This window comes from Bombus pyrosoma, linkage group LG4 (assembly GCF_014825855.1).
Source record: "Bombus pyrosoma isolate SC7728 linkage group LG4, ASM1482585v1, whole genome shotgun sequence".
Lineage (NCBI taxonomy): Eukaryota > Metazoa > Arthropoda > Insecta > Hymenoptera > Apidae > Bombus > Bombus pyrosoma.
Window position 1 is genome coordinate 2,047,598 of NC_057773.1, and position 23,720 is coordinate 2,071,317.

The 23,720-nt window shown below is 50.1% G+C and overlaps 1 protein-coding gene across 4 annotated transcripts in view; it reads right to left on the reverse strand.

The window, feature by feature from the left end:
* The window catches only part of LOC122566536 (dachshund homolog 2), a 143,897-nt gene extending 127,631 nt beyond the window's left edge, over positions 1-16,266 (reverse strand). For 2 of the 4 annotated variants that reach the window (XM_043723944.1, XM_043723945.1), the window contains exon 1: positions 14,007-16,266. In XM_043723944.1, the coding sequence (XP_043579879.1) occupies positions 14,007-14,788 (782 nt within the window). In that variant the 5' untranslated portion in view covers positions 14,789-16,266. The remainder of the gene's footprint in view (positions 1-14,006) is intronic. The other 2 variants (XM_043723941.1, XM_043723942.1) reach the window with 2 other exon arrangements.
* Between the last annotated feature and the right edge of the window lie 7,454 nt (positions 16,267-23,720).

Here is a 23,720-nt window from a genome sequence, read left to right on the forward strand (position 1 = left end):
CGTTCTGTACTTATTTGCCGAATTACGGTGAGTCGAGGAGGAACGCGGACAAAACGCGAGTCACCATGACCTGGTTTAATTAAATAGTCGACGAAGCAATAGGCAATCTCCACTGATTGCCGACTATTTTAGCTGAAATGGCTAGGTATACCCACGCCGGAGTGACGTGTCCGTTAATTATGTGGCGCTTCAATTTCCTTCAACATTTCATTCGGCTCGTTACAAATCAGGAAATAAAAAGCCTAACAACGTGCAATCATAGTTCTGACGAGCGATCAACGATTACCCGGCATGCAAATTGCAAAAAAGTTCCAAGTATAAGAAAGAGGCTCGATTTTTCGGTAGACGGGAACAGACTCGAGCGTGTAACCGCGTACGCGTTAACGCGGTGTTAACGTATTCCCGGCTGGCGTTCTCGTATATTAATGAGCGCACGAGGCAACACGAAGCGAGACGCGCTACTACGTTCCCCTTTAGCCAAGGAAGCTAATTAAGAACACCGCGAGATTTCTCTGTTCGACCATCCAGCTGATAGCGCGTGATTTTTCTCGTCCGGTATCGTCCCCACTCGTCCCATTCGATCCCTTTCGACGCTGCCTTCTCGTGTCGCATTTTTCTGACGCGCACGTGCCAGACTGTACTCCTGATCTTTCGCAACGTTCCTGATCTTGTCGACGTTACGAAAGGAATTTTCGAAAAGACACAACCGACCCTAGTTGTCAACGTAATAAACAGCCTGGAAAATTTCTGACGTACGAATATCAACGTTTTACCAAGTTCTCTGTACAATCGAAGAAAGGAACGAGGCAAAGAACAAAAGGTAAAAGGAAAAAAGGTAAAAGGAAAGAAAGAAAAACGGAGCAAGTGGTAAATTGCAGGAATCGCACGATTCAGATAGGTAGAGGTAAGACGAGAGGCAAAGCGAAGCAAGAAGGTAGAGCGCGAAAAATAGGAGTAGATGTTAGATAGATCCGAGTTGCTCGACATGGAGCCAACAACCCGAGGAATCGTAGTCGCGTAGTTATCTGGTGTCTGCCGCCTGCTACTGTTACTACCGCACTGATGGTTAGTATCATTAAAACGTAATCACTGCCGTTCGCTAACCCCGGCAATGCTAATTTCCTCGTTAATTAATGCCGAGTCTCATTGTGCTCGCGTATACCTGCAAAAGCGATTATTCGCCGACTACCGCCAACGTGTTAGACGCTAACGCGCTTCGATCCTCCATCTGGCTTCCTGTTTTCCTTTCCGTCACGGGAGGAACCATCCTCTACCGAGTACGAGAGAGGATCAAAGGGAAAAGAAAGAGCCGTAGAGGCCGTGAGAGAAGAAACGAAAAGAAGTACGCGGTCTCTCTCTCTCTCTCTCTCTCTCTCTCTCACTCTCGTGCCGATAAATTCTTCCCTTTTGATCCGTGCTCGCGACCACGTAATTGCGACGCGTTACAATGATCAAACGCATTGTCCATGGATAGAAGGGGACCGGTGCGTTTCTTCTCGACTGGTCCTCAGTTCGATTCTCCGACTCGAGTGCCCTCGAACCTGCACTCGAGAAGAGTGCTCGGTGTGCACAGCGCGGACGTGCTCGATCTTCCTGTCCGAGCCGAGATACGCTTCATTATCGAGCGCTAAACGGCCGTTTCTCCGGACCCACAATACCTCCCTTTGGCAAAGACCTCTTTGGCGAAATTAGTTTTGTTCCCCGTTACGGCGACAATGAGGCCCGTCTTTGGTCATCGGCTGCTCGTCGAAGGAAAAACGCAGCCACGATTCCTCGCTCATTGTCGATCAAGAGCGAAGGAACGCGCGGCGCAGAACGAAGCAGCCAGAAGAATCTGCTTTTCGTTGGGGAGATCCATGTGGAGAGGCAGATGTTTAAGATGGAACAAAAACAAAAAAGCTGTTGCTACGACGCAATGTTGAATGGAAGAACGAAATCGGCAGAGCCCTATACGCGCCCATACGCCGTCGAAGAAGTCCAGCGTATCGAGGCGACGCGACCGGCAGAGAATCGCACGGAATCGATTCTAGGAACGCAGAGATCCTCCCGTGATCGGGACCCTTCGATCGACGATGTCGATCAGCTGGCCCCGCCTATTGTATACTAGGCTGACGATGCAACTTCGACCCCAACGCCGACCAGTTTTTTAGCGAATTTAATATTTATACCGAATGACTGATGACCGTAATAGAGAAACGGGGTTGCATTGTTCGAAACGCTCGTGTCATTGATCGATACGATGCCGCTTTCCCGCTTTAGCCTTCCAGTGGGAAAACCCCGCTGTACCTAAAACCGACCACGCTCGTTCGATGTCACGCGTTAAATATCGACCTTCTTCCCTTTCCACGTTCCTTTTTTTCTGACCGATTGTGTTCAGAGATTCGAACGGAGCCACGATCGAGCAAACGTGGAAATCACCGCACGATGAATCGGCTACCTGCCGATTTCCTTTCTAAATCGCTCCCGCTGTTCCACTGTTTCAACGAATCGTTTACCAGTCCCGCGTGAAATCTCGTTCGTTCCATCGAAACGCGTTGCACCGATATGGGCTGAACGAATAAAAAAAACGTTCTCATACCAAGGAGAAACCGAACTTCCATCCGAGACCAGCAAACCCGAGGAATCATTAACGAATCATTATCGTGCTCGTCTTGGAGAGCCTAGGCCCATGAAACAAAACCATTAATGATTTCTATTTGTATTCGTTTGTTGGTTCGTTTAACGCGAAGACGGAGGGTATACCAGGCCCCAGAGCCAAGTCCCCAGTGAGTTATGTGAGAAGTTCGCTTATTTTCGTTAAGTCGAACTCCCGCGGCGCGAACAAATCGTCCGTCGCTGCCGCCGAGAGACCGAGCTTTGTTTCTTCTTTCTCTTCTCCGCTTTCCGATTCCCAACGCTCTCCGCTGTTTGTTTCAACCACCGACCACGGACGCGGCCTTTTCTCGGAGAATCATCGAGGCGCCAGGTTTTCCAATTCGATTCCCCGTTTCAATTTCGATTTAAAAGAAAAAAAGCACGACCGGGAAATTCGAGAAACCAGGATTCCATCGGTGCGTTCTCTGTTTTCTCAAGCAACTGCAAGAGAATGGCTAGCCCGTCAGACTGACCTCCCTCCATGTCACTCCCTCCTTTGCCATCTATTCTTCACTCGTTTCACGTTAAGTTGCCGAAGCTACCGAGTTCCTTTTCGTCTGGGCGATGCGAACGGAATGAACGCGTATCTAGAACACGGCGTTATTTATCGGTTATGATCCGAGGAACGAAACGGTTAAGCCAATATCGTTAGTGGCGCCTGGGATGTTGGTGCAAGTCGATCGGGCACTGGTCGGTTCCCGTCATGGCGAAAGTATGGCCGCGATTACGAGTGGTCCGGGAGAAGCTGTGGGTCCCCGTCACGCGACGCGCCGCTTCATCTGTCAAAACATCGTTTCCGATCGTCCTGCCTGATATTTATCGCGATTTCAAACACGTGGGAGAGCCGCGCATCGAGGTTTGCCGGCGCCGTGAACGACGGAGATGCTCGACGGCGTACCGCCGCTGCTTGTCGCCAGACGTTTGCGTTTCGTGTTCCAATTTAAACGGGCGGAACGTCCGAGAAGAACGAAAGAGGGAACGTGTGCGCTCCGGGTCCCTGAACGAGTCACGGGAGCAGAAGGTATGCACGGCCGAGTGGAACGTACGAGAAGAGTTTCTATACCTGAATATACCCTCGGAGGCACTGACAGAAAGCGTCCCGCCCACAAAAGTAATCTCGACCCCGCGCTCCACGTTGAAGGTAAAAGAGAGACGGAGAAGGCGAGCGCCACACCTGATTCATCAGCGTGGAATAAATCGAAAGACGGACCAAAAACAAAACGAGCCACCGCGCCGCGCGTACATTTCGTTTCTTCTTCGCGTCTCATCCCCTTGCGTCTCTGTTCTCAATCCCTTCCATCCTCGGGTCTTTCCTCCGTGGAAAGGTTCATCGTTCGTTTCGTCCCTTCCGTCGTCCACACGGTGGTAATCCCGTGCACGATGTTTCGATGCATCCTGGGACCCGTTTCCACACGTTCTTCGTGTCCAATTCCTCGGTAGAAAACAAGTCAGCGCGTGTAGGTGTACGCAGCCGTCTCTCTGTCTTTCGTCTCGCCACATTCTCTCTCGCGCTCTCAGTCCTCGGACTCGGCCAGGTACGCCCCGACCCTCGCCGTATATAAATTACCTTTTTAATTTCCCGCCAAGACAAATGATTTAATTTATTCTATCAATTATTAGCGAGAAACGAATAGACGCGAGCCAAGGTAGGATGGGACTTGTTTGGTTTTCATTTCGATTCGTCGATGTATTCGATCCTCTTGTTGTATCTCTTCCCCATCCCCAGCTCTCCGTTTTTACTCCTCCTCTTATGCCCACAATTCTCTCATCTTTCATCGCTGGATCGCGACTTTCATCCCCGGTCCATCGATTCCCACTCCGATGACACAACGAAGCAACTAATTGAGAGATAGACGTCGACACGTTGATCGAGAACGTGAAATATTCGAACACGACAACGATGGAAACGGAAACGAGGGTGTAGGAACCGTAAATGATTCTCTCTTGGTCGATAAAATTGGGAAGAAGCGGCGCAAAATGAATGGGCAAAAGAGGAAAGAAGGTTGCCGGGACATATGTTTCTACTGGTAGACAGAGCTGAGACTCTTGTTGAAACCGGTTCGACGTGTGTCTGGTCCAGGCTAGGTCAGTTATTCAAAAACTGAAATATCGCCTCATTAACGGCAGCTCGTTTGCGAACTCTCTAAGGAAGCAAGAATACGCGTGCCCTCGTCGTCGTCTTAGCCCTCGACGTGGTTTCCGTCGTTTCGTTGCCGCCGCTTGTTTTCGTGTTCCGTTGTTCGGTTTCTCCTAGTATAGCCAACGATTAACCGAAACGAGGGTTTTTCGACGCGACAGTAGACGAAAGCGCGAAAGAACGTCGAGAAACGAGAGAGCGAGTATCTCGAGACGAAGGAAGGCGTCGTTCTCGTTCGGTCTGGTTACGAGCTTTTTTCCACGAGGTAGTTTCACAACGGACGACCGGAGAAGAATCGTCGGCGCGAATACGAATAAAGCCAAGGACGCCGATGAAACCGCTCGACGACTGCTTTTTCCTTCTCGCGTAACATCGTAAGTATCGAAGGTTCGGTTTGCCGGTCACGTCGAAAGGTAGAAATTTTCAGGAATTATCGCGGCAGAGAACGATCGACCGAGTCGGCACTGCCTTACCCCTTTGTCCACAGCCTGGTGGAAATCGTTCGAGCAAACGGAGAACAGAGAATGGACCGAGACTCGGAGGCTGTATAGAGAGCATACGAGTCGCGCGCCTCGGTATTTTACTTGATCGCTCTCTCCTGCGGATAGTTCACGGCGATTTAATGCACGATTACGAACAGGCGTTCGCGCTCGTTTCCAACAACTCGCATCGACCCGGTTATCTCGCGAAGATTTGGCCAAGTCGTCGCGAGAATCGGATAAGGAGAGTTCGTGCCTAGAGTTTCGTGGCCGGTTCCGCGCCAATTAATCATCGTCCCGCGCGGTTAAGAGGCCAATTAAGTTCCGCTTTTGCAAGTCTGATTGTCCGTACGTGCGATCCGTAGGCTTACATACGCAGTTCACCTAGCCCGTTCGTGCTTTATCTATCGCACTGCGCTCGAATTAAAATGTACTTTATGGCTCGTGTCAGCCGATAGCGATCGCCGTAAGGATCTCTCTCGTTCCATCGCTCTCTTTCTTGTTCTCGCCTGTCCCCGAGTTGTTATATACTTGCTGTCGAAACAACGATATTCTTTACGTACCAAACGCCGTTCATCCATAATTCAAGGACGCACCCACGTGTACGCGTATATGACTGAGATTTCGCTCGAAACGTCGATCGAACGGAACGTTTATGGAGACGAATTCCAGGCTCGGGAACGGAACACCGTGAAATCTCGAATTGAACGTAATATTTCGCGATGCGAAATTCGGCCGGCCTCGAACGTAGATCGGCCGCAATTTCTTTCGGTTAAACGGAAGAGAGCTCGGGGACGCGGTAATGAGCGACGTTGATAAATAGCGGACCGCATCGAGAACTCGAACCCTTCGTAATTACACGTCTATGCCCACTGCCGATCGCACCTCTCGTAACAGACGCCTGGCGATCGGTAAATAATCCAATAACTGCAACCATCGAACATTTATTTTTTATTAAATGCGCTATTCCTTAACTTGAATGCCGAACGAATATTTTGTACAAGGTTTTTGTCATTACAGATCGATGCTATACTGTTTTACTGAAGTTTCGCATAGTCGGACGATTCTCTCAGACTCATTTTCCCCTCGGCTCGAGTAAGAAAAGAAGGACGTTGCCGTCGATACGAGACGTATCCCGTGCCGTTGCGAACCGGCACTAGATGTATCAACGTCGGTACTTAATAACACCTCGTAGCCTCGTTCTTCGGGGGTCCGCAACCGTAACGACGACCGTGAACGCCGCCGGGTAATTTGGCACAATGATATAATTACAGATCGCTGGCGATTATCTCGATTGCTCGTATCATAGAATAGCCGTGTCGGGATCTCCGTTCCGCGTGAGCTTCGTAACCTCTTGCGAAAAAGTAGATTGCTCGCAATTCGCGCGATTCGCAGTGATTCAACGTCGATCGATATCTTACGCGTTCGAATATCAAAATCGTGATCGATTCGTGCGACGAAAAACCGAGCAGACATAGATGGAACGAAGTTAGATTTGCGCGAAGAAAGCATCGAGAATAGAGAAGAAGAGGAGGCGGAACGAGAAACGGAGGCGTGCGTGCAACACGCGAGCTGACCGCACGCGTGTAAAGATGGTTCCTCCAGACGGTGTCTGACGAGCCGGCAAACGCCGACTTCGACTCTAACTACGACTCCGACTTCGAGTTCGACTTGCACTCGCAGACTGTGTGTCGACTCGAAACGAGGCTTCCCTTCAAAAGCTGTACGTATGTCGGGGCCTATCACGACGGGCGTCCATGTACGGAAGATCGGGCCGACGTCGAGTACAGGGATCGTTACTCGTGGGAGTCCGTGAGAGGGCTAGCGTTGATTGACGCGCGACGTTACGCCAAACTCGACGGCACGCGAGCCAAGCAAACGGCCTCGATTGGTAGCGATTTCGCCTCGGTAACTGGCAAACAAACCCGCCGACTACAAGTGGAGATAGAGACCCGAAGGGGCAGGGACTGATCCGCACGGACATGATCCTTCCATCCGCGAGTCGCGAATCCCAACGTGCGGTACGTACTACGCGAAACCGTGCCGATTATAGGGCCGACTATCCTCTGCCCGCTACCAGATTACTAGATTACAGTTGTCCGTCGAGATGTTACCGGCTCGAACGTTGCTCCGAATGAGTAGCTTCGAGCTAGACGGCCGAGAAACCGCTGTGCGCTATGGAAATTCCGATTGCTTCTCGACAATTTCTCGACCCTTCGATTCCAGTCTCGAAGGCATCTCTGCTCGTATACGCGGATTTACTCCTGTTATACGATTGGAAATGGAATTTCTGTCTCACGATGAACGAGGATCCTGGTTCTTTGGCTCATCGGATATCGGTCGTAGTATCGCGCGATTCCCTCACGTCGCATTCTCTCTATACGAGAATATATTTCATGGTCGACGATAACGGGGAATTCTTGTATGGTTCGTTGTAACAGTAGCTTAAAATACCGAACGAACGTCTACCAGGGAGGTCTCGTGCGTCGTTTAATTACCGTGTGTAACAAGTTCGAGTGGCCTGCCGTGCGCACGAAACCCCTCTCGAGAAAGGGGTGCGATATGCTCGCTGACGTCGTCCACGAATCACTCGAAATTACCGAGTACCGTTGCGACTCACACCCATTCCCTCTTTCTATACCACCCCTTGGCAGCCTTCCTCCTGTCTCGGCCAGCAACGCCACCCCTCGCTCCGCCTTATCCAACCGGCCACCTTTTCTACTCGTACGCAGCACCGTTTCAATCCGCCAGATAATCGGTGCAATTACAAAACCGACCAAAGGGGAGGTATCCCCCGTACAAATGTACGCAGTAGCGGTCGCAGGCCACGTTGTTGCCTGGATTATTCTTTCTCCGCTCCAAAGAGTCGTAGCGTCTAAAGGTAGAAGGTTTCAAGCTAGATAAATCTTGGCACTGAAGAAGCAGAGGGTCGAGTGTTAAGTACGACAAAAATGTCGAGAGGAATGTCGCGACAGTAGGAGGTTGTCTTTTAGGAAAGGGTCTACTAGAAGGGTAGGCCTCGTTGATACGACGAGGGTGGAGGACCAGGGGAAACAGCGAGATACCCAAGGGTCTGCCTGTAGTCAGCTGTTTTAATGTGGGTCACCAGTTCCTACAAAACGATCGATTTCCGTCTAACTGCGAATTCTACGTTCTTCGTCTCTTCTTCCATTCGCCGAAACCTCGAGACATTACCGACAAGCTGCCGTAACGTTCTAGGCCAGCTGGTTCGACGAACGTCGTCCTCTGCGATCGAGGCGTCCGCAGGATCGCACCCTCGATCGATCACCCGAACGTTCGTCCACTTTTCGTCGAGCTACCGCCGATACGATCTACGTAATCGCGATAACATCGGGATACGTTGATAGAAGCCGGCGATCTGGCGTTAAATATTCCATCGGCCTGTGTTGGGCTATGATTTATGCTGGCGCGAACAATGTGAAAAAGCAACGGGTCGCGCGAAACAGATGGTCGGTGTCGATGTTGCGATTTGAACGATACTCGAACCCCCTTTATGCCCCGGTTGGAGAGAAGATGGTGGAGCGAAAAGTCGCGGGGCCAAAGATTTGCCTAGTTTCACGGAGAAAAAGACGCCTCGTGGTTGTTTACTCGAACTGAACAACCCTACTGTGCACACACTGCTGCAAGATATAAGCTCGGCTACGCGCACATGGCAAATACATATTTATGTAGGAGGCGTAACTCGCATCGCTCTAAGAACACCAAGTTCCAACAAACTCACTGACCCGATAAAAAAGTCGAGAGTAGAACAGGAGTTATACCTTCCATTTATGGAATTCTCGTGTCCACGGTTTAAAGCGAACAATTTAATCCAACGGAAGGGAGACGAAATGGCTCTTCCAGTCGTTTTATGCAATTAATTCGCTACGTCTTTCCGGCATCCGTGTAATTATAAACATCGCTTTTACAAACGTATAGACGCATAATCGTGTCGCTCCTGAAATTCCTCTATTTTTACCACTAGAGTCCATTAAAGACAATTTAATTCTCATCGTATTACCAATCATCTAATTTGCTGCTATCGCCTCGATTCGACAGCAGCCGATACGCGATTCCTCGTTCGCTTCCTTCGAACTAGTTCCACTGATTCCTTCCCTCTCGCTCTCCCGCCATTCATTTTTCTTTTCCCTTCCCACTAAACCTATTTTTAATTAAGCTATTTCAAGTTAAATGAAACATTTCTTTCGTTACTTGCCTTCGTAACAGCAATTAATATCGCGTCACGCCCATTTACCATCTCTTTGATTTCTCTTCTATGGTCGCTATTTTATTGTATGTATAAACGACTCCGTTCTATATATAATGCCACAAAGTCGATACGTAATAATATTTCACATGACGCGTATATTGCATTTAAATGCGACGAAAGAATTCGTATTGTTTCGCTTGAAGCGATGTTACACGCGCATTTGTAACGAGCAGAATTTCCAGATCGTACGCGCATATTTCAGATAAGGAATCGTTCAGCGTCATCAATGGCGTTCCAAAAAGCAAGTCGGCCGAGATCCCGTGATCTTACAACTGGATGGATAAAAGTGTAGGAACCGATAAATGGAAATATCGTGGATAATCGGTGGCACGAACAGAAGAAAGACAAGGAGTCAGGGAACGGGAGCCTGGCGCCGTTACGATACAATGCCGACCCCGAGATGACTTGCATCCATATCGAGCTGCACGAGGAGAGGAATCGGCGATCCTAGCCACAGGCGCTTTCGTTCGACTTCCTTCTTACTTTTCCCTTCCCTCCCCTCTTGCCTGTCTTCTATGAATTCACGTAGTTCGCGAGCAACGATTTCATCGTCTACCGCGTTTATTATTAGATTCCGTACTCGGCGCTACCGAGTTCGCGGCTTGCGAGAATTTTTCCACGAAATCGAATACTTCTCTCGGAGGATCGCTTTCTCGAGAAAAAATTAAGTAATTATTGGAAGATCTAGCAGTTCTCGTAACAAGTGCAAACCAAGGGAGAAAACGAAGAGGGCAGAGAGAAAGAGAGAGAGACAGACGGATGAAGAAAAATTGGATTAAAAACGAGGGAAACTGTCGGAAAGACAGAAGAAGAAGACGATAATGAGGAATGGTAGAAAAATAAAGAAAGACGCAGAAGGTTCGGTTAATCCTTCTTGTTTGTCTTTACGTTAATTATCTAGAATTAAGAACGCTGCTTGTCGCGGCGCACCGGCCGGCGGATTACCGACTCGATTATTACTTATTGCAGATTATTAATTACCGAGAATTACCGTCTCGGTGCTCGGCTGGGGTTCGACTTCGTGGAGGGTAGTGGGAGCGTTCGAAGGAAAGCTCGGTATGAGATTTATAGCAAAGGCATCGGATCGATTTCTTTTCGAAGGAATGACGCGTTTTCGGTCCGACGTGAACCGGTAGAGGAGGAGAATCGTGCGTCTTCGTTAACGGGAAACGCGAACGCATGCACGAAATTCTGGTCGACAACAATGGAGTGATGCATGTGATAAAAACGTGCTGTAACCGGGTGCAGGATGCAACGTGAAAACAGAAAAACATCGGTAGAGAACGCTGCTAGACGAAAGCCGTGACGAGCCCGGCCACGTCGTTGCAACAAAATGTACGCATATCTGTGTCAAAAGCGGCCCCCGGACAATAATAGAAACCCTTAAAAACGTAAAGCTGCCTAGCGGGCTGGTTGGGCGCGCGTGGGTTATGAAACCGAAAAAGAAAAAAGGAGAAAAAACGCGCAGCGGCCGAGCCAGCTGCCGTATTCGATACAATCGCCGAGCGGATAAGTTCTCTGCGGAAGATAAATGGAAGCATCGGGGTTCGATCGTCGCGAACAACTACGAGAACTCGGTACTCGAGCCAGGGAATAATTGCTCGCTGGGAAAACACGATTTCACGAACGATCTTTTCTCTGCTTCTGCTTGTTGTTCGCCTATCCTTGGTACTGCCGTCTCTACCTCCTTTCCTTTCTGCTTCGATTTGGAAATCGTACTACTTTCCATACGAGGCGTTCCGCGAGCATAGCTCACGCGTGTACGCGCGCTTAACTCGAAAGCGCGTACTCGTTTAATCGCGCAGCTAGACTCGAGACGCGATTGTGCATAAGCACACGGCAACAACGAAAGAGGAGTTGGGAGGAACGAGCCAAGGAAATAAATATTAATAACGATGCTTCCTCTCCCCGTGACCCTCCCCCTGTCCTCTCTTTCTCCTTCGCGCGCATATTCTTTCGATCTCTCCTCCTCTCAACCTCCCACTTGCGCATTTCTTCCCCCGGTGCAACCAGACTCTCGTTCCTTTCCCTCCCAACCCCCGCCCGCCCTCCTGCCATGCCGCCTTCCGTCTTTCTTTCTCTCTCTCCGTTAGTCTCCGAGTGCGCGTCTGTGCATTGTTAGGGCCATTACGGGAGCCAATTAATCTATGCACAATTTTATAATTAAACGGCTAATAGCGCATAGAATTATAGTCCAGGGCCGCGCGCACTCCCACGTATCCTGCTGCGTTCGTGGGTTACGTATACGCGCCGAGAAAGACATTTAAGGGAAGGAAGAAGGAAAGGAAGAAGATAGAAACGAGGAAATCTCGTTCGTGTGCGCGGTTTCTTATCGCGATCTACCGCTTATTCGTTCACTCGCTCGCGCGCTTCTTCATTCTCTTTTCGTCTTCTGGCGTCTTTCGATGAAACGCTATCGGGACAGGCGGACGTTTCGCGGCGATCCACACCGCTCGGTCAGAATCCAGCAAATTGACGAGGATAATTGCCTCGTCTCGTTAGCGAGCGTATATGGCATCAATTAGGCATATTCGAGAAGAAAAGAGTAGCGAACTAGCCTCGACGCACGGAATCGAGGACACAGCGCAGCGACAATTCTCGCGTAGGCGATAGTCAAACCGTACTTTCGATCCTTGATCCAAGGGACGATGAGCGCGGATTGGGTCCAGGGGAGAACGTGGTGGTTGGACACGAGGAAGCGAGCGTTGCAGCGCAGCCGGTGCCACGCTATAAACCGCAAGAAAAATCCCCCTGAATTATCGGTGCGGTTCTCGGTGCATGCTGTTGCATCGATGGCGATAGAAGCGCGCTGGCCATGGTCGGACGACCGTGTAACTGTGTGCGCGGACCAACGGTCCATGGATGGAACATCGGTGTGTAGTCGTTGCCGCTGTTACCACTGCCGTGCATTATCAGAATGTAACGACGTCAGCGGTACACGCGACGAGGCCGGACCGCACACACGAGAACCATACCGCGGTCTCTTAATCATCCGATTTTTCCTGGCGATACTCCCTCGCCGCTCCGCCCGCCCCTCTCACCCCCGCTCGATCCTGCCCCTCTCATTTTTCCAATCGATTTTTGGCCAGCACACTCTCGTATTCACCGAGATAACGAACCGCGTTAATTCCACGTTGTTCCATACATCGTAGATCAATTACACGCGATACCTTCGACATTCCATTTGAAGCACGAGGAGCAGGTTAAGTGTTCTCCGACAGAACAACCTACGAAACGTTTAGTCGGTATTTCGACGAGATCGTTGGTCCCTAGAGAGGAGAAGGAGCGCGTGAAGAAGAGCCCGCGCACGAGCCGACGGCTCGGCCAACTCTGTTCTGTGACTACGACTCGGATTATTTGGATCCCTATCCCTATAGCTTTCTCTTTCCTCCCGTTTTCTCTTTCTCTCCCTGTTCTCTTTTCCGTCTCTGTTCCCTTCGTTCGCTATCCCTCGGCCCTCTTTCTCCTTCGCCCTCTCTGTGTCGCGCTGAATCCGTTTCCGTTGCGACTGCCACTGCGCGCTGCTCGCCGCGATACTATTGTCCACCGACGCCACTGCCTCGCCACCGAGTCCACTCTACTTGCGCTTTGCCCTTTCGGCGATTCTCGATTACGGAGCACGACGATTTGGCGAGATGAAGAAGCAATGGCAGGCCGAGTTAAAGGAAGAAATGGTTGGAACATAGGACGCGTAGGGAGACTCTAAAGTCTGGGACAATATTTCCCCGATAACACCGGATCCCCTCGTTCCGTTTACCATTCCGTTTCGTCTGCCGTCTGACTCGTGGGTGGGGTAAGCTTGTACTACAGCCACTTCTCTCTGTCTCGTCGGTGGGGACGATTCATTCAGAGAAACTGCCGTGAAAGGGACACCTGTTGGCACGGAGGCCCGTTGACAATTCCAGATACAAGGGCACGTGCCTTTACCACAGCTTCCTTTTCCATAGATGGGACTGGTGATGGAAAATATATCGAAACGAAATGTCAGAGACGATCGTAAAAGTAGAATAGTCGAAGACTAGTCAGTCGAAGAGATGAAATTTGTAGGTACGATTCGATGGATAGAGCATAGTCGGACTATAGACGATAAGAAAGGAGTCCTCTGTAAACTTGGTTAGGAGGGAACGAAACGCGTGTCGAGAAGAAGGGAACGCGCGATTAAAATATTTTTTGGTCGACCGGTAGCTCGGTAAGGAACGTAGCTGGCCGAAGATAAAGTGCTGCCCAGAGGCGACAACGGGCGTTATTAATACACACGAGGATGGTAGCTTCCGTTCTCGGCAACAGAAGCTACAAAAAGCGCACAAACAACCGTAGGTGGCTCTATACCTACGATCGTTGTTATCGTCGCGAATCATCGGCAGATCAGGGTAATTTCATACGAAGCCGTGTGCCAGCTTTAGAAAGGTTCGTTCGATCGTTAGCCCTTCTGTTGAAGGGAGGAGATAGTTGCTAGTCTAAATAGCACCGATCTATTTCCGCTTACCTGGCCGTGGTGCAGTCCCTGTAGAGTATGTCGAAGTCCTTGCAGCTAAGCAGCTTGCATCGATTGACGCCTGGCTGGATGGCTCCGAGTCCACGCAGAATCCTAACTTGTTCGACATTGCACACCAACGGCACTATATCGAGCCTCTTGAGCTTTGTGTAGACGGTGTGCAAGCCACCGACGAGGTGCTTGAGGAAGAGCTCGAACGCCTGCGGCAGACAGAGCATTGTGTCCCCGGCGATGATGAACGCGGCCACCTTCTGGCCACGGTAATCGACCAGTTTGCACTCGTTCGCTGTGGGATCACTGGTACTAATCGGCGGCGGGCTGTTGTACGATCTCGGAGGCAGAACAGCATGATGGGCGGCCATCAGCTCGAGCGGCGAGCCATGATGACCGCTGAGCATGCCGCCGAGTTGTCCCAACAGACCCAATCCCGGTGGCGGTAGGCCTGGCATACGGGGCACCATGCCTGGCGGTGCACCGGGTGCTCCTCCGGCGGAAAGAGGCGGCGGACTCAACGGAAGTCCCTGAGGTGGCGAACCTCTGGTTGGCGATCCCGGCGTGGGAACGCCGCGATGCTGTTGCTGTTGCGATTGTTGCTCGCGAATCTGGTCCCGCGGATGAGGCTGTTGATGCGACGGTGGCGGTTGATGCTGCGACCCGTGAAGCTGTTGCTGACTTTGTTGAGCCGACGGGCTGTGTGGATGTTTGGGACTGCCGGTTACGGGACTGGCGCGGCTGCTGTGATCGGAAGCGCTATCCATCGCTCCGTGATCCATCGACTCTCTAAAGGACACGTGTCTTTCTCTTGTTGACCACGTTCCTTAGGATTTATTCTTTTGCTTTCTCAATGGGAACTCCTTCTCGTCCGTTCCTCGAAGATGTCGTTTCTTCGCTCTCCCTCTCCCCTCGCCGCAGTTCTCGCCACGTGGACACCACGAGATACGAGGAACTCGGGATACCGGCACGAGTCAACGCATGCTAGACCGATCTCTTCTTCTTTTCGTACTGATTCTAACTCGTTCGGCTGCCAACACCAGCCGACGAGGAAGCTGCCGTCGATCCAGGGTCAGCCACGTGAGATCACGGGTATCTCAGCTCCTGACAAGCGTCACTGTCACTCGGGTAAACTGTCGCGTCTCACGGAGTACGTTGGACCGTGTACGTAGGTAACAATTTCACTGTGCACAACCACTGGAACAATCGTGTCCATGACAATCGACCGTTGTCACTCGATACGGGCGTCGACGTCGACTTCGGTCTCGTTGCGGACAGGTCCGTGTTCCGCGTGATGCTGGTCGGCTTCGCTCGAGGAGCAGCCAAGCTGCCCCTCGTTCAACGATTCACCAACCACGAGTTTTCCTTCGCGACGCGTAGGTGCTTTTCTTCTCACTGAGGAAACTGGTTCACACGAGAGTGGACGACTAGATGACGCGATGTCGCGCGACGATATTTCTTGCCTTTGAAAAACGCGTGGACAAGGAACCGTCGTCGTTAGGTCGAGGACGATCGGTAGGATAGGACTGACGCATAGACGAGGGACGCGCGACGCGAACGACAGCGATGTACACCGCGAACGCAAACGAGAACAACGAAGATACTGTCGCGCGTGATAGCAACCGCGAGAACGGCGATAATGACACGAACACAACGACGACGACGGCGACGATGACGATGACGACGACGACGACGACGATGACGATGACGACGACGACGACGACGACGACGACGACGACGGCGACAGCAGCGGCGGCGGCTGCGGCTGCGGCGGTAACTCGCAGGGACGCGCGTCGCTCGTTCTCAAAGTGGCAAACGCTCTCTCGGTCGAGTCGGGAGTATTTCCCTACCCAGTCACAGATGTAATAAATAAAAACATCAGTGGAAGCCCGAGGAACGGGGAGGATGGGCGTTCTGTGCGCGCAACCGACTATCCGGTTGGCGGAGCCACCGGGGTGGCAATTCTTCCTATTGGACGGTAACCTCGTACCGTCGACGCCTTTCGAACCTTCCCTCGGCTGGTGGCGGGACGAGCGAGTATTCCCCACTACGAGGCAACCTCTGCCACCGACGACGCGCACCGACGATGCCGACCGGGACGATTCCGGGGGCGACTAACACACGGAGACATCCAGACGCAGACGCGAGTCTCGACAAGACAGTACGATTCGAACCTACCGCCGATCTACGCGCTACGAGTGGGGATTTCTTCTTTTTCCTCGCGACCTCTCCCTCCACACCACCCTTTGCTCTCTCGGCTCGCCTCTCCTCGCTGCCCCTCGTAGCCCACGTTACTCTTTACCTCGCCTCACCTAAACCTAACCTCCCCCTAACACCGACCCACCCCACCGCGCTTCTGTCGCGTTTCGGGTCTTCCCTCCTCCTCCTCCTCCTCCTCCTCTTCCTCCTCATCCTCCTCCACCCCTTCTCCTCCTCCTTCTTTCTCCTTTCTTCTCTTCCCTTTTTTGCTTTCTTCCGCGCGGTACCCCTCGCCAGTTTCCTTTTCTCTTTCGTTCACAACTTTTCCGTTTACCAACCCCTTCGTCGCTTTCCTTCCACTCTTTTCGTTTGCTATCTGTGTTTCTCGCTCGCCTTCTTTCCCTCTGTTCCTTTCTCTTTTCTTCGCCTCCCCGTGCGCCCAAACTCTCCTATTCGCTACCTTTCTTCTTTTGCTCTCTTCTTCACCTGTCTACCACCTCCCTCTTCCTCCCTACCTCTCGCTCGCTCGCTTTCCCTTTTTCTCTCTTCGCACGCACTCGCGCCCTCTTTATCTCGAACGAATGCACGACCTCTCTCCTACTCGCTCTGTCTGCCTCTTCGTAGATGCCTCCCACTTCTTCTTCCAGCTTCTCCTCCTACCTTGGCCTATGGCTTATACGTTATACGCTCTCTCGAACTCGCGCTCTCTCGCGCGACCAGCGGTAGCCTCCACCTCGTTTCTCCCTCTGTTCCATCATACCCAACCGTCTCTGTCGGTTTCTCCCTGTTCCTCGGTTCTCTGTCCGTACGACGAAGAATGTCGCCGGTGTTCGAATCGATCGGTCGGTCTCCGCGCGCGCGGGGGGTCCCCCTTCCGTTACTTGCATCCTCTCTTGCCCCGCAGAAAGAGCCTATCCTCCCTGCCACCTTCTTCTTCGCCGTTCCCTCGGATCTCCTCTACCATATTCGCCATCAGCATTACACGAGCGCACTTATTTCTTCTGTAGGTAACTTCGCTTCCTCGCGATCTCTCTCTGCTCCTCGACCACCCTCTTTCGCCCCTTCCTGCCCTTCCTTCGCCCGCCTGTCCGTCCCCTCCCCCCCCCCCCCCCCCCCCCCCCCCCCCCCCCCCCGCCAAGCCAAGTATTGCTACCACCTTTTCTCTGCTCCTCCTCCCGCGGCATACGCGATATACCATACCCGACACTCTCCGCGGCTCTCTGTAAGCTCCGAGTATGAGTGCTTAATATCTTTGTACCATACCTAAAGCGTCCGTATTCGCCGATGCTTCTTACGTCCGAACTTTCCCTGGAGGCTCTCCGCGCGTAACATCTCTCGTCTGTCGCTAATTTCCGCCGCCGCCGCCGCCACTGCCGCCGCCGCTCATTTTACTTCGTCGTACAAAAACCTTCTAGTTTCACTATCCGCGATTAGCGGTTGCTCCCGCTTCCATTCCTTTTTTCCTCCTGCGTGTTTTTTCTGAAACGAAGGAAACCAATTGGCCCGATGGTCGATCTTAGTATCTATCGAAGCGAAATAAAAAATTAAGATCGGAGGAAAGACTCACTGCGCTCGATTAACTTGTCATAGGCGAGAGTTCAAAGGCTGTGGAGATGGGTGAGAAAGAAGCAAGTGGGAAAAACCATCGTTTAGCCTTTTTCCAACGGTGAACCCCCGATCAGTTCTCATCAGTCCGGTGACCCAGATCCACGAGGAAAGACCCTCTGCGTTTGTTACGAGTATATAGTATATACACGTATATAGGTAATAGGCTTCGCACACGTATTCCTCCACCGCAGCTGATCCCTTGACCTCGTGCAACCCCAAATGAAACGAGACCCCCTGGGCCTAACGTTCATTGACCATCGCGACTCGTTCGAGTGGGGTTCGATCATCCTGAATCTTTCTCCACGAAAGCTTCTCGAAATGTCTTTGCTTCGAGATCTCGTCTCTTAGATGTCAAACATCCTTTGAAATCGCAGTAGTTCGTCGTCAGGTTTTTCACTCGGCCTAGATTCAGCCAAATAGCATATTGTTAATATCGCTTATAAGAACGAAACATGCGGCTCATCGCGAATAAAGGTAACATCCTCGAGATAGGGTATTCGTTTTCATCGACGATAAAGACATTGTTTGCGGCGAAAAGGCGATCGATCGCGAGATCCAAGTCCCTCGTCCGAGGAAGGTCGAGGATCGGTAGGGGACCGATGTTTGCCACGAACCAAACCACGTCCAATTAGTGGAATTAATACCGGTTGGCTTTGGGGGAGCTAATGCCTCTGTGTGCATACCTACGGGTATGCACGTCGATGACTGCACTTTCCTTCGTGCGTAATGAAGGACAATCCCGTCGGTTGGACCGAGCAGCCCGATGCATTCGCTCGTCCAAGCAACCGCTGCCTCCTCTTGTTTTGCGGTCACGAGAAAATATCTGGAACCCACGAGATTACGACTTTGAACGTGCCCTGGCTAACGGTGTTCGTGTCTTTCTGTCCGGCCACCAGAAAACAATTTCGTTCACGACGTTGTTTGCTCTCTGTAGACCAAGTTTCGTTGTGAAAAAGAGACAAAAGATACTATTTACAGAAAATTGCTACTTCAAGCATCCTATAAATTCCTCTATATCGTGTTAGTTTCCCTTTGAAGTTGAATTCAGACTTGTCTGATATTTTGTAGGCGGTAAAATCTGTTGGACACGAGAAGGTGAACCGATCGACGACAGACGGATTTTCAGGCAAGTCAGCTGAGTATGATACGCATTGTTTGAGCGTTCACGGGACTGCGGTTCGCTAGCGGCGTTCCTGTTACTGCTCATTGGCCACCCTGCACGGGAGAATTGCGCGAAGCGCAAGCAGAGAACGCTGCCTCTCTCGTGCATAGCTATTACGTAACCCTCGTCATTGTTTGCGCGTCGTCGTCACAGAACTGTAACAGAGCGTACGGCAAAAAGGAGGGTAACGTGTAACGTTGGATAAGAGAGGGAAAAAAGCGCGAATTTTTGTCGAAAGAGCATGCATAGAAGGAAGGTATTCCGCACCAACCAACCGGACACGCGTCAGAAGGACTCCACTGCACCGGAAGCGTCGCTCTTCTCCGTTTCTTTGTCCGACGTTCCGTTTACCGTACCCGCGACACGAATTTTTGTCCAGGTTTTTTGCCTCCGTTATCCTATCGCCATTAGTCGCGTTAACCTGTGCAAAAGAAAAAAAAGGAAAAAAAGAAAGAAGAGAATACAGGGGGAAGAGTTAATAGAGTAGAGCGTTTATCAGACTGGCTGCTACTGCCGATCGTCTCCTTTGCAATTGCCACCTTGTCGTCTGTCGCTTCGATTCCCTTTGCTCGACGTGTTTCCGGTTCGATGCTCGCGATCGTCTTTCCATTCTCTTCAAATTTACCAGCAGGCTTTCTATGGCCGTCGATTCGTCGCCTGTATATCAAAGGCAAAAGAAAACATCGATCGAATTAACGTAATTACTTGTTCGTGCGAGATACGTGCGCGTCGCGGCAAAACAGGCGTCAAAGTCGATCGAGAGTCACGAAAGAGCGGGATTTTACAAAACGTTAATTGCGCGCGGTTTATATACAGCGCGGCTTGGTGTAGAGGCCGGCACGAGAGAAAAATCAAGAGCTAAAATAATGGATTTTGAGGAGGGATGAAAAACGACGGTAATTTTTCTGGACACGTACGCCACCGTTCGGTTTTTCAGCGCGGCTTACGCGCAACTAATTACCCATATGCCACGTGTTATTATAAATAGCCAATCGTTACCGACACAGCCGCATCCGCGATTCGCCCATAATGGCGTGTTATCGGATAAATAAAACGGATAGCCACGGGAGGGTGCGCTCCGATTATGCATCGACGCCTCCCGTGAGCGTATGTACCTACTCTCTGACCACCCGTACTGTTTTCCCAACGAACGACCAGCTTTTATTTCTCGTCGACTTTAATCCGCACGCTGACGACAACGCCGATCACTTTTATTCGTTACGACGCTCTCGATTCCACTCCCTTTGTATCTGCTCGACGAAACGAGCATGTGTTTCACAGGGGAAAACTACTAAGAAAAGCAACAACAACAAAAATGCTGATATCTTTTAAATTAGAATTCCGGATGACAGTTCTCTAATTTTCAAATAAACATTTTTCACTTTTGAATTTAAATTTGAAATTGAAAATCCCTCGAGTTTCCCCTCACCCCATAAAATTAAACAGCCACTGTATATAATTAAAATCGATACCTAGATTCAACAAAATGACTAATACCTTTCCGAGGACAGGATGACGCGTTGGCCCGCCATGATATTCAAACTAAACGCATTAGAAAGCTCATTTAAATACGACACAATGCCGAGCACGAGCGGTCCGCGGTTGCGCCATATCATTCGTCGGTTGAAATAATGCTGTCCAAAAATGCCGATCGAATGTTATGAAAATTCTTTGCGTTCTTCTACTCACCAACAAACTGATTAGCAGATCACGAGATGACTAGCAATATTGCTAGTTTCACTAACGCTAAATGGGAAACGTCGTTCGATTCGCAAGCGGTATGGGTTGGTAATCGCGCGGCTTGGTTACTCTCTCCGTGTCAATACTTTTCCACGGTGAACGCGACACAAGACAATCACGTTGACACCCGGTGATGGATGTCCCGGCTGCTCAAAATACCCCCCCTCAGTTTTCCCGCCAATAAAGCCCATTGTAAATGCGAACTATTCGAAATATTAGAGCGGCAACGGCGATTACCGGCCGTTCAGTCATCGCTTCTGACGCACCGTAATCCTTTCCATCTTCCTCCGCGTCCTTTTTTGTTCTCCCGCTGCCGCACCGTCTCTCCGGACTTTCGCCGACACGGCCTAAGTCCGCGTCATCCCCGAATATGCCTCTTCCCTCGGCGACAGGAACTCTCCATTCGATCGTCAACTTCCTTAGCCAGGTAAGAGGCAAGAGTTTGCGATCGAATGTCGAAACATCCTGCTGACAACATATCTATTATTATCCGGCAACGGGTGTCCCTCTATCTGCTGCTGACAATCTAACGTGCCTCGTGCTCAATGAACAGCGTAACAATACTATTTCAGCAACCGCGCGCAAGAAGACAACCGACGAACGGTTCGACTGCTCTGTTACCGACGTACAACGGTAACGAACCACCTTCCTGTCACTTCTCGTTGCTCGTTATCAGCTCACGTCCCCCACGAGCCCCTTTGCATCTAAAAGAAAAAAAAAGAAAAGAAAAAAAGGGCAACCAAAAAGGACAAGTATGTCGTAGGCGGTAGCCGTCCTTTTTCTTCTAGACGTACAACGGAAAATTCGGTATGGCGAATAACTCGTTGAAATAGTTCGTACTCTTTGCCTCTCTTTAACATGGAGTTATCCTGAACGAGTTCTACGAAAGGAGAAGTACAGGATCGGTCGCGTTCCTCCGGGGCTTTCGACTCCGCGAACGCCGCAAAGCTTAAAGAGATAGGATTACTTGCGATTCGAAATTTATTTACACCAGCCTTAATCCCTATTATAGCCGCACGCGTAGCCCGAGGAAATGGCCGAGCAATTTCGGATTTGGACTGCCGAGAGATGATGGATCGCCGTTTCGTAGGCCGCCACTGATGATACCTCGCAGATGTAACCTCCACACCCTTTTCGGACGAAACCACTTGCCGGTGATTATCGATTAAACGCATGCACGTTACCTCGATTCACTGCTCGTCACGATTTTCCTCCTATTTCCTTTTCCTTTCTTTTTCTTTTCTCTGTTTCGTTACGGATCCGCTCGACATCTGGCTCGTGCCAAAACTTTCCTCCGCTTTGTTACCCCTCACCCGTCTCACGCGCCTAAAACAACCAACGGTTTCAGATTTAAAGAATAAAAGACGATTCGATTGATACGAGAGATCGAGTGACAAATTCTCGGTCGTGCGCAAGAAGCAAACGTTTTGCCACGACAGAGAGTTGAGATGCTTTGTACTCGGGCGATGATTGCTGGCTGAAACTTGGATATTGTCTCGCGCCCTGTAACGAGCAATCTCGATAGGATTAAAACGTTGTTTACCGGAACAGAAAGCCGGGACTTTGGGTTTACTTGGCGTAGTCGACACAGGCGCATCCTAGCGGCCTCGACTTCCTGGTGAATGCATACGTTTACAAGAACGCGTTGTTGTACTCCCGTTTAACTTCTCTCGTTACGCGAGTTACTCGAGCCGGCCGGTCTATCAAAGTTGCCGATAAAAATTAACATCCATATAGCAGGCCGCGTGCAAGCCACTTGAACTCCCGGAAATGTCCGACATATGTTGCCACTTCAGATAATCCAAAGCTTTTACAATAATCTAATCAGCATCACGGAACGAGAAATACATTTAACATGATCGATCAAATCTGCGGTTCCGTTAAATGAATTTCGACCTAAGCTTTCAAAGATAAAACGACTCTTCACTGGGATACATCTGTCCGTTACGATATGTTGCGCATTCAAAGCGCGCAAATACGATTTCCAAACCTCTCAGCGTGACATCTAGCTTAAGACATTGCATGCACTCGTGAAATTGAAAGCAGGATAAGAAAGACACGAGAGAGTGGACATTTTTTGGCGAAAAAATGATCAAGAATCATGGAACGAGTCGACTAAGCCTTCGTAAGAGTTTTGTTGCAAAGCTGAAAGTCAGACGGGCAAGTTAGAATACGCCCGAGGAGATACAAGCTCCTTTGGCTTTATAAATAATAAATTCGCGTGAGAACACAGCAAGGGAGACAAAGAATAGTGTATGAAGGCGAGGGAGGGTGGAAAGAGATAGAGACAAGTGGTAATAAAGAGCAAGCAGTAAGAGCGTCGAAGTGACGTCCTGTGTCGCGGAGTCATAAACTGGGACCCAAGATCTCAGGCTTACACTCTTATTAAAACGTCGTCCTGCATATTGACGGTTATTGATCACCTTTCGCACACCTCGGTGCTTTTACTATACAAGGTTCGTCTCACCTTGAAAACCACGAATGCTTAAACGTTCGAAAAGGCTTGGACGATATCAATATAGAAATACACATTTGATCATGTTCGATAACGCCTGATCTATGAAAATGATGATTTCAAACGACAAGCACTCTGCACACATTTTATAATCATGTTAGATCAAAATAAAATAATGAAATATGCGCGCACACATGTAGTTTTCATTTATTACCAATGTTATAAATACATAATGTTACCTTAATAGATATGTGTAATAATATAGATTTATAATGTGACAATGGAAAAATGATCGCTCGAATCGAGCATATAAAAATAATAAATTTCACTTCACTTGCTTAAAACGATTTTCGAAACCGTAACGTATGCAAACTCTCTTTTTACGAGCGCTCTTGTTAGCGCTGTAATATTGATAAATTGTACAATTTCTCTGTTATATTCGCTGTCGATATAATTTACAAATACAGTTTAGTAAGTCAGAATTTCCGGCAGTTGATAATGTAGGTGCTTATTATAATCGTCAACTTATCGATAAGTAGATCTTCAATAA